We start from the raw sequence: 11587 nt of genomic DNA on the forward strand, positions 1-11587 counted from the left end.
AGGGCGGGGCTTCACGGAGGAAGTCCGCAGCCGTCCGCAGATCAGGGAAACGCAAATGTGAAAGTACCCTAAGTAGGCACAGAAGCAGGATAGTTGCGCTGACTATGGTATCATTGCCACTCACCATCCTTGTGGAGTCCTCAAAGTCTTGGAGAACCACACAAATGTCAGACATCCATGCCCACTCTTCAGTTATGTGCGGAGGCTGACCAGAATGCCAAGAGGCATGTTGGAGCTAATACTCAATCATTTGCCTCTTCTGCTCACGAAGTCTGACCAGTGTGTGTAGAATGGAGTTTCAACATGTTGTGATGTCGCACACCAGTCAGTGCACTGGCTCTTGCATGGGCTGCCACCGCACTACCAATGCGGCGGCAGCTGTAGCCGACTAGCGGAAATGGCCGCTGACACAGATTACCTTGACCAGAAGCTCTGGCAAATCCAAGTGGAGTACATATGCCAAGCATGGTACGTGTGTGAGCTTGCCAAGCTTCACTGCTGCCACCAGGTTATGCCCATTATCACACATGACCATTCCTGGTTGGAAGTTCAGCAGCAAAAACCACAGATCTATCTTGTCTGTTATTCTTTTAAGTATCTCTGCCGCAATGTTCGGTTTGTCTCCTAGACAAGCTGGCTTCAGCAGAGCCTATTTTTGGATTGGACCGTGTGGAAAACATGGTGGTGTTGCCAAGCCTGCTGAAAGCATTTTCTGCTATCAAACCAACCACCTGTTCAGACTGCTCTGGCTTCAGAAGTGGTGTACCGTGCCTCCCTGCAAAGTGGAACAGGAACCTATGTGTTGCAGATTCTTCTGCTCTAGTAACCAACGTAGTCGCACATGCCCCACTTCCTCGGCATCTGCGTGCAGCATCATCAGCACTTCTACTTCCCCATCCCTTAATTCATGCCTTACGCATTTTGTAATTCCTAGGTCCCTTTAAAACCAAGTTTGTTAAAAGAAAAAAAATTGGTCACTTGCAGAAATCAAATTTTGAGAGTATACGCCACCGTAGTGTAAAAGAAAGAATGCAAAAGTGTGTGGCAGACAATCAAATTCATTCCAGAAAAATGTATCAATGTTTTTTTTTTTCAGTTTTAGAGATCACAGAAATGTTCACAAACCATGTATAACTGTTTTGCTGGTAAATGGAAGCCTACAACATTTTTAAAAGCTTTTTCTCAGTTTTAGCGATCACAGAAATGTACTCCACACTACGGAAGTGTATGGCTGATAAATGTAGCCCAGAAAAGTGTTTCAACAATTTTTGTGTATGTTATATAACACAAAAAAGGACCTCAAAGCAGGTAATACTTCATGGATCGAAATATATTCATTTTCTTTAGCCCACACAAAAAAATGCTGCTATTTATTTGCCAATGGACCTCACAGGCCTAATCCCTAGCTACAGACTGGATTCTGTCACTCTCCCTGCTCCTGTGACTCTCCCTCCTAAATGCAAATGATTAGTCCTTAGAAGGGCTGTTAGTATGATGGCTGAGCTTTGGCACCAGTATCAAGACTACAGGCCTCTGATTCATTATACTGTGCACAAACAGACCTAGACAAGCACACTCTTTCTCCAATATGAAGTGTCAGAGAGCTGTGCAATGGCATGTGTGCGGCCCCTGTCCTTTTATAATCCCTGATGATGTCAGACAGCCAACCAATCACCGTAGTGCCACAACCAAGAGAACAAAAGAAAAGTGACATTAAAAAATGCAAATTATTATTAGAGCCCATTGTTTTGTGTGCCGGCTAAGGCCACGTTCACATGTCAGTATTTTATATCAGTATTTGTAAGACAAAATTAAGAGTGAGACAATCAGAGGAAAAGTATAATAGAAACACTCTTCTGTATTTATCACCCACTCCTGGTTTTGACTTGCAAATACTGATGCAAAAAACTGACCAAATACCGGACGTGTGAATGTGGCCTTATGGTTTTGTTCACAATTCATTGGCTCCATAAACCAATGCAACAAATTGTGGATTATTTCTTTGCAAGATGTAGCACAACATGTACAAAAGAGAAAATCGTAAAGGCCTCGGTGACCTTGATGATTATTGTTCAGTATTAATGGAGGGTTTCCATCTATAAAGCAATTGCAGATCCTGGTAATATGACATTACTTTATAAGCCAAGAATGCCCATTTACTTATGGTTACATGTTGATTACACATGAATGCTTATGAGGTTGTGGAATATTTTGTAAATATCACTTACATTCAGATGTACCTAGTGGTCCTAAAGAGAAACGGAGACATGTCCATGTCTGGTCTGATTGATGGACCAAATTCAGATGTCAATACTGCGTCCATGATGTGCACAGACAATACACGAATGCCATTTGTGTTTCATCTGTGTGATGTGTTAATTCAGCATCAGAGCAATCCCACTCCCTAGTCCACTTTCGTGCCCGTGTTTCTAATTAAGCCTCATATATTGCAGAGTTGAGGCTGATCCATAAAAAGAGATCATTCATGATAGGACATGCCCAGAGTTTAACCAAAATGTGGATCCATTAAAAGAGCTGTATTCGATCTCATAAAAATATGCATGTGCCCTTAGAACCAGAGAGAAAACTGGTAGAGCATGTCGCCACTTCACTGCTTTCTCACCATGCATGGGATATGTTAGGCAATCACAAACCGCACTAGGCGCTGTGATCTATTGGCAGCTCGTTTCTACTCTTTCCCCTCCACCTACAATTTGGATGAGTTGTACTTCCTTTCCTTGCTGTCAATCAGTAAGAACCTTAATTCCAGCCTTCCACTGGATGAAAACCTATCCTGATCAAGTGCTAAATAAATATTGGATGATTGCAAGCAGAAATCTTTAATTGTACGAGGGATTGATACAGAAATGATAATGGAAAGTAGATAAAGAATAACATTTATTTGATGAAATGTAACACTACAGCAACAATTTCTAGCTGTACATAGAGAAGAACCAGAGCAACCTAGAAAATGAGTAACATTTTAATTGTATCATGCAGTTCAATTCTTTCCCTGGATGGCAGGATGCCATGTATGATCAGTAACTGGCAAACGTTGTGTTTGCAAAAGCAAATGAGTCCCACATATTGAAAATACCTTTAATGAATGGCAGAACATAATTAGCACCATTGCCATTCCTTACAGTATACATTAAATGCCTAAGCAAATTATCAGTGGAAACAGTCAATTCCTGTATGGTAAAAGTGCCAGGCATGGCATCATCCGTCTGGAAATCATAATGCTGGAAACCACTGTTTTTCTTCAGTTAAAGGGACTCAAGTCAGCACAGAATGACTGTTCAAACTAATTCCCGCCGTTCAGGGCTCCATGGCGGAACCAATCATTTACACACACCTACCCATCTGCTTGTTGTCCCTGTATCTCCCTCTTCAGAGAGCCAGAGAAAGGTGGAGATCGAAGAGAAACAAGCAGGTGGGAAGGTGTATATAAATTATTGGTCCTGCCGTGAAGCATCAAGCGTCTGTCACCACAGAATGACTGTTCAAACCAAGAACAGAGTGCCTTTAAGAGTACAACAACAGAGTGCCTTTAGGCTGTGATAAGCATCGCCATCAGCCCCACTTACCTTTAGAAGAGTGACACAGCTGCTGAAAAACTGGAGAAAGAATGTTCCCAAAACTCTGATGTTATTTAGGCCAGAAAAGTGGTCCAAACTGATGAATTCCTCCCTGTATTTCATAAAATCTCTAAAGTTGCACAGGGGTCCCTTGGGCTGCTACTTTGATTTTCCTGCTGTTGCAAACCTACAACTGCTAGACTTTCAGAACATGCATGATTGCAGCTATCAGGCTCCATTCCACCATAAAATTTACTGGAAAGCAGGTGAATAATATAAGTGTATGTGCACACATCTTTTTCAGGTGGAACCTACCTGAAAATGTGCTCATTAAACGTTAAAGCACCACTCCAAAGGTATTTTACATTTCAGCTCTGGAGTGGTGCTACTAATCTAAGTTTCCTGCCCTAAGGGCTCATTTCCACATGCGAGGCACACGTCCGTATCTCGCATGTGGAAACCAAGCTGTGGAGCCGCATAGGAACACATGGAGCTGCACAGCTCCGCTCCAAAGTGCCGGCGCCAGAACTTGGTTTCCACATGCGAGATACGGACGTGTGCCTCGCATGTGGAAATGAGCCCTAAGTCTTATACTTAGCAGCCGCCATCTTCAGCCCTTCCTGGCACCGATTCAGTCGCGTGTCGCCATCTTGTGACCGCAATTTCTGACAGACGCAATTATGGTAACACGTTCTCAATGCAAGTGTATGAGAACCTCGTACTGTGGCTCTAGAGTGGCTAGAGTGGCTCTAATACAAGATGGATACTGTGGCTGGTAAGTATAAGGTTGGGGCAGAAGCACTAGTCTGGTGGAAACATGTCTCCTCTTGATATTTTCTAACTGCAGTGTTACCATGAGACAACCAACATCCTACCTGGCTGAGGAGGAACAATTCTGTGTTTATATGGGGGATGTTGGGAAATGTGATAAATTCAATGCACACAAGAACTTCAGGCCTGGAAGACTTTCACAAGCGCGTCTAGGCCTGTAGCTTCTAATGGCTATATCTCAACATAGAAATATGGTTAAGGGGTGTTCCAATTATTTATAAACTAACAGCGATTATTGATAGTAATCCTTGTAATCTCTTTTTATTTGAAAGCGTTTTAGCAGTTGTTGGCCTTTTAGCAGAGGACCAGAAGTTATCTACTTTATACAGCCTCAACACAGGGGAAAACAGTATCCTGTATACAGAATTAAAGCTGAAATTAACTGTTCTGCTCCATGCACCATTTTACTTGTTGCACAGTGTATTCTGCCTGCATATACCGCATATTGAGCATAATCTTTCCTAGGTAGACAGTCACTTCCCATGTAGGGGAACAAGGAAGCGGCTGTATGACCATCAGAGTCCTATCCAGTTTACGGTCCATTACCTACTACATTTGCTCAGTCTTGGACAGCCACTTTGCTTCATTCCTCTACAACATTGGTGTCAAACTGCATTCCTCGAGGGCCGCCAACAGGTCATGTTTTCAGGATTTCCTTGTATTCCACAGGTGATAATTTAATCACCTGCACAGAATGATTCCAGCACCTTGTGGAATGCTAAGGAAATCCTGAAAATATGACCTGTTGGAGGCCCTCGAGGAATGCAGTTTGACACCTCTGCCCTACAAGGAAAGTGGCTCTGTGTCAGTAAAAGAAAATAGAAGACATATTGCTATCTCCCAGGAGAGCAATGTTCTGAACTAACCCACTTTTTGCCCTGTAATTAAGAGTAAAATATATGTGGATCTTCTAAAAGGTCACCATTACTTCTTGGCACTGGGCAATATGTCCATAATGTATATGTTATGACTGTTTTGTCTTCAATTACCAACGTTTGAAGAGAATCTGTAAAGCACAAAATGGCTGTTCAAAATAGGCAATTTTACCCACTGAGGTCTAGTAGTGATAAACGCAAAGGCCATAGATGGCTTCAAAACGCACATGGCAGGGACTACATTTAAATACATTACTGCACATACACCAGCGCGTGTAGACATGAGATACACATATTATTTATTTAAGATGACAATAACTCTTAAAACGCTAACCCAATCATATTCACCCTGGGCAGATGATTTCTGGGAAAGCATGAGCACAGGATCATTTGCATTCTTTATTTTGCAATGTAACAAACTGGGTATTTTTCATGTGCTGGAAACACCAATGTGTGTTCCTCTGAATGATTGCCACCATGATGAAGCACAGAATAACAATGCGACGTGATTGTGAAGGTTCCATTTCTGTAATGGTGTAAATCTTGTAAAACAATCTTGTTTTGGGGCAGTCTTGAGTTCTCTATAGCGACAGCAGATCTGCTGCTGTCTTCTAATAAATATTTACATGACATAATTCCTTTATTCCCATATAGTTAGCCACTGTTATTCTCCAGCTTTCGGTATTCCCTTCACAGGTGCTTTGATAGGACATGCGCTAGAATTTGCCTTTGGAATTGCATTTTCTAAATAAAAAAAAACCTGTATTGTCCCTTTGTCATAGTTTTAAATAACTTTCTCTAAAACTTTCCTTCCATAAGTTCCAAGTGATTGTTTTAATAAAGGTTCAGCCTTGAGAACAATCGGCATTACTGCCATGTATCCAGAGACATATCTGGGCGTATTTGAGTGGAGTAATTCTGACGGCTACATTGTAATCCTGCTGCTCAGCACCAACATCCACCCACTGGTGGCCTGAATAAATTGCAATGATTTTCCGCTTCCACTTTTTCTTGTTGGGTTCTTTGAGACGGATGTAAATGCCAGAACCACTAGAACCCGGTTCTGCATCACAATACTGATAAAACAATTCATTAGATTCCACTGACACGCTACAAAAACGGTAGACTAACTGTCCTGGTCGGTCATCATCAAATCCCGAGAAGTGCACTCTACTGCCCTGCATTTTATGCACCTCAGGGCTTATTCCAAGGTCCATGAAGTTCATTTTCTGTGGGCGCTTTAATTCCAAAACTGAATAATCATAGTCCAAGGTCATGTTTTCAGATACTGCCTTAAACCAGCCTTTAGGAATCTGGATTGCTTTGACTCGTGTCCACTGGAAGGATGGCTTTCCAGCTTGGGAGCCCTTTTCACTGGCAGATCTCTGATGCGTCTCCTCAGTGTCTGTCTCTTCTGCCACTGACCTTTTTTGTACTGATTTCTTCTGTTTTCTTTTGCCCCTCTTTGGTGCATCTTCTTCAGCAGGTGGGATTTCTCTGTTTCTCTTCGAACCCTTCCGTCTTCTTCCTCCCCTCTTTGATCTGATTTTGAGTATTCCAACTCGTAACTTTTTGGTATTCTTGATATAATCTGTGCCGTCATGTACACAGTGGGCTGCCGTTAGCACGTGTTTAGGTGAAATGAGAATGCCACTGCAGCCAGAAGAAAGCTTAACTGCAGTACTAAATGGATAATTGGTCATGAAGTGCTTGTCAGATATACTGAACCTACTGTCAGTACCATAAATCTGCCTCTTCCTTCGCAGGGTATGTTTTACTGAGGGACTGGTCTGATCCAACCTGACTGGCAGACGAACCTTTACTTTTGTCATGATTCGCGTCCCATTGTCAAACATTGTCTCGTAGGAAAGGTAGTTTTCAAGGTCATCTTGAGTTGGTGGTGGTAAGTTCTTCTGACATTCGATCCCACAGGTTCCATGGAGTTCCTGTATTGGTTCTGCTTGGAACATTGGACGGTTGAGATGGACAACATCTGACTTGACAATGTGAGGTATTTCCTGGATGTGCCAATTGTAACCTTCCTCATCTTCATCATCTGTCTTGCTGGTACTTGGCATTACAGTAGAGAGTAGTAGGAGTATAAGATGTAAGTGATACATTCTGCCCAATGGTCCTGACCTAGAAAAAGAAATAATGCATTAAAATGTATACTTTCCACAAGACGCCAACTGATATAATGTTTACATGCCTTATGTTTTATATCAGGTGCAGAGATATGATGCTATTCAACCAACATGCTCTTATGAAATTGCTTTCTGCAAGGTTCTAATTTGTAGTCCATATTTTGTCTGTTAATTAGCATACCAATGAATCAATTATACAACTGGTCATATCAAATGCATAGTCCACCGATGAGTACCATAGTAAGTCACACTCTATAAATCAGCGTAAGGGCTCATGCATATGAAATGAACATGTCCTGTCTGAATTTTGATCGGACCACACACTGACCTTACTCAATATGGCTGCTCAGAGGAATGATTTTTCTCTTGGTCTGATTGTCAGTGAGAACAAAATCGCAGCATCCACTACTTTCATGTGCATATCGGATGCGACTCACCCATTCAAAGTCTATGGGTGCGTAAGAAAAATCGGATCCCATACAGAACATTCGTGCGTCATCTGATTTTTACGGATACATTTCTATTCTAAACCGTAACTATTTGGTCTGTACATTTTTTGTGTGGTTGTATGAAAAATCGTCTGAGTATTCTGGATGAAACTCAGAAGATTTTTCCTACACTTGTCTGCAGCCGGCCTAAAGGTCACATATGCCGGCAAGGGTTAAACCAAAGAAGATCTCTATATACAAACTACACATGGTTGGACATGTACCCAATTTTTAGAAAGGCAGACTCCTTTAGTTCAGGTTTTTTTTTCTAGTACACAGTGTAAGTAACTAGCGCTGCAATATACTATACTCTCACTCATACAGAAGCCAAAAGAGTTGTGTTGAACCTCAAACATCTCAAAAATGAAATGGGGAACATTATATCTGATTTCTCTTGTTGTGTAAGTAATTTCAGGTCATTGGTATAATGCAGGTATAATGGCGGACAGATGGCACTGACATGGGAAGGAAGGCTTTCCTGCGTACTAATACTCCATCCCTAGTTATCACCAGCACTCTGGTCCACATGGAGATATAATGCAGCGTTTGTCTTCTGCAGATCTTACTCGCGACCTAAGTGCTTGATGGAATCTAAGTAATGTTATCTGACTTGCTGAAATATTCCAGACTTGTCTCACTTCCATGCAAATCCCAACTATTTTGCTCTTAGGATGTCAGACATCTCATCCGTCATTGACTTTCTCCATTATTGTAACGAAAATGGAAAACAACTGTAGCCAGGAAAACACTGGGCCATGTCATAAGGAACAGGCTTTTAGGAAGGGATGTGCACAAGCGGTAGGATATTGCTTACCCACATGCATTCTGCTGGATATTGTTGGCCATAGTTTATGATTTGTAACTAAAACTGTAAACTATATCTAAGGCTTTATTCACACATCAGCGTTTGTATGCCAAAACCAGGAGGGTCTCCAAAACACAGAACGGGTGAATCTTTCGATTCTAGCTTTTGTCTGATTGCTCCACTCCTGGTTTTAGCGTACAAACACTGATGGGAAATGCTGACCAAATACTGACGTGTGAGTGAGGCCTCAGGATGATTAGGAATAATCCCAAACGCAAGTGTTTCTCTGCAGACTTCTATGTCCCGTCATCCACTATCCATACATTCAATATGAATCTCATGGAATTTTTTGGGTTGAGTATAGAAGGTTCGCGTTGGAAGGGACCTCCAGGGTCATGGTGTCCAACCCCCTGCTCAGTGCAGGATTCACTAAACCTGCACACCAATAATTGAATCATTGGCATGCTAATACGTAAATGAAATCATTGTCCACTGCTGCAGAGTATGTTAGCACCAGTGGTGGGAATTCCATACAACTTGTGCAAGTGCATGACGGCCCAAGAGGAAAGTGGGCTCACGTGCACCTGCAAAGCAGCTTCTCTCACATACATAAAGAATGGTATTACTATAAACTATTGGACCACAAAGAGCCCATGTGTGGGACCCTCTTCTGTCTGTGTCTGCCCCTGGTGAATGCTATCTAATGATAGGTAGAACGTATGTAAATTACTGGATCCTGGTTCTCTGCATGTAATGCTCACTAGGTCCAGTAGGTGGCAGGAGAGCATAAGACACTGGCCATGTACTCAGTCTATAGCTACTTTCTTAGAACAGTGCCATTAACTTGCATCATCGTTTTGTGTTTAAAAAGAAAGAAAACCTTCTCATCTCTATACAAAATGAGTAAAATATTATTATTGTCATCTTTACTGCATTATGGGTGGAAGAGACCTTAGAAGATCCACTACGTCTGCTCTGCTATGTCTATCGTTTACTCACTGTGTCAAAATTCTGTAAAGTTATTATATGCAAATAAATCATCAGAGCAGACAGAGAATGTTAGAAGATTTCCTAACTGTGAGCTTTTGGGTCACAGTAGAGACTGTGCCTATGAAAAGGGGGCGCTGGGAGGTATTCCTGGTACTCCTACTGCTAGTACTGATGTCTTCTGTGCCACCATCAGATCCAGTAAGTGTTGGATGTGCTCCATTCCCACAGCACCCATCAGTCCTGGTACCTGAGTGCTTTATGGATACATCTCCTATTACTGCAAGTCACATTTTTATTTTTCCAGAGTCCTAAAGGAAAACTTTACTTGACCTTCCTAGTCTGCCTTAAGTCCCCAGTGTAAAACCCTGATTTAATATGTTGCAGAACCTTTTCCAGGGAGGATTTCTGATTTAATTCCAGCAATTAGTAGGGAGAGGATAAGAAAAAGAGAAGTTAATATGGGAAACACATTTTTGGGTCTCATCCTAAAACTACAACACTGATTTGTCTCCAGCTCATTGATTACAGAATACATGAGTGCAATCATACAGTAACATTTGCAGGGGTCCAGTGAAGATCAATGCTGGTGGTTCTGCACGCACCATACCTGAGACATCCACAGACAAGCGGTCATCATAATCCATTATTAATTGCAATAAAAAAGAAGTGCTGCAACTCTAGAAAACACCCATGTCCATCCCTGCAGGTACCAATGCCTGTCTATACACATCACAGAGGCTTCTGTAGGAGAAGCTGCCATCTGCCCTAGTAGTGTCCTCCAGGTATCCTCCTTAGTAAGGTGCTCAGGAGATCACCATTACCCTAAAGTTGGAATGTGCATTCAGATGGCTTTCTGTCATACAGAGAAGTTAGCCCAGGTACTTGCAAATGGACATGGTTTTGACTTACCTAGTGAAGAAGAGGTGAACACCAGTCATCAGGCACACAGCTCCTCAACCCCACTCTGTGCTGGCTCTGAGGTCCAATCCTGGAGGTAGCAGCACCTCCAGCCCATACAGCAGAGGGGAGGGGGAGCAGAAAGTGGGCTTTTGGGAGGGGCAGGGTAGTGCTGACTTGCCTTACTTGTGATACCAGGAGACATTTGAGGATACAGCAGTTCTGGGAGGTGAAATGAAGGTACCAGAGAAGTGCACAGCCCTCTTTATAGCTGTATGGTGCACAGGTTCTTCCCACCGGCAGGGGGCGCAGCAGCACTCATCTGTGCATGGCTGAATGCAGTCTGCCTCCTTAGCCTGGCTGGTACCTGAGGAGTCCTGCACACTGCTAGATTGCTGTCTGTCCAGAGATGTCTTTTATTTCCAGCTGATGTGTCATTGATATGTATATTATTAATGTTGAAAGCCATGATCACTTTCTCACTGGTGAACAGCAATGATTGCTTTAGCAACACACATATAATCATAATTGTTGCTTCTTTTTAACATAAAGGGGTTATCCAGGATTACAGAAATGATAGCCTTCACTTTGGCAGTCCCAGATTACTGTAATAAACAGGTGCAAATAATGTCACAATCTTCCATCTATAGTACCTGGCATTGTGTAGTTTGCTTTCTTAAGTAGGAGCGTAGGGGCTGTCATCTACCTTGATATTTCAGCTTTAGAAAATACTTGCATATCCCATTAGGTAATAATTGTACTGCACCTATTATTAGTTTGGGTTGTTCGGGACTCATTTATGCTACTGAGTAAAAAATATAAATCGGCGGGGTGGGGTAGATGGTCACTTCAGGCCCCTCAGTCGGAGAAGCCCACCTGAAGTGACTGGCACTCTTAGGCTATGTTCATGTGCAGCGTGATTTTTTGTTGTTGCATTTTTTATGTAAATAAGCTAATTTTTGCAGTATCAACAAAACCT

The 11587-nt window shown here is 42.2% G+C and overlaps 1 protein-coding gene across 1 annotated transcript; it reads right to left on the reverse strand.

The window, feature by feature from the left end:
* Nucleotides 1-5561: 5561 nt before the first annotated feature.
* PRSS35 (serine protease 35) lies at nucleotides 5562-10892 on the reverse strand. Its single transcript, XM_077289801.1, has 2 exons — nucleotides 10621-10892; nucleotides 5562-7423 (listed from the first exon to the last, which is right to left on the reverse strand). The coding sequence occupies exons 1-2, from the start codon at nucleotides 10647-10649 to the stop codon at nucleotides 6130-6132; spliced, it is 1323 nt and encodes a 440-aa protein (XP_077145916.1). The 5' UTR covers nucleotides 10650-10892; the 3' UTR covers nucleotides 5562-6129.
* Nucleotides 10893-11587: the final 695 nt, after the last annotated feature.

This window comes from Ranitomeya variabilis, chromosome 2 (assembly GCF_051348905.1).
Source record: "Ranitomeya variabilis isolate aRanVar5 chromosome 2, aRanVar5.hap1, whole genome shotgun sequence".
NCBI classification, from domain to species: domain Eukaryota; kingdom Metazoa; phylum Chordata; class Amphibia; order Anura; family Dendrobatidae; genus Ranitomeya; species Ranitomeya variabilis.

Bases quoted from the DNA above. Each gene is read 5' to 3' on its own strand.
- PRSS35 (XM_077289801.1), bottom strand. From the start codon at position 10,649: ATGACTGGTGTTCACCTCTTCTTCACTAG. The intron at 7,424-10,620 runs GTAAGTCAAAAC...TTCTTTTTCTAG, and splicing joins GTTCACCTCTTCTTCACTAG to GTCAGGACCATTGGGCAGAA.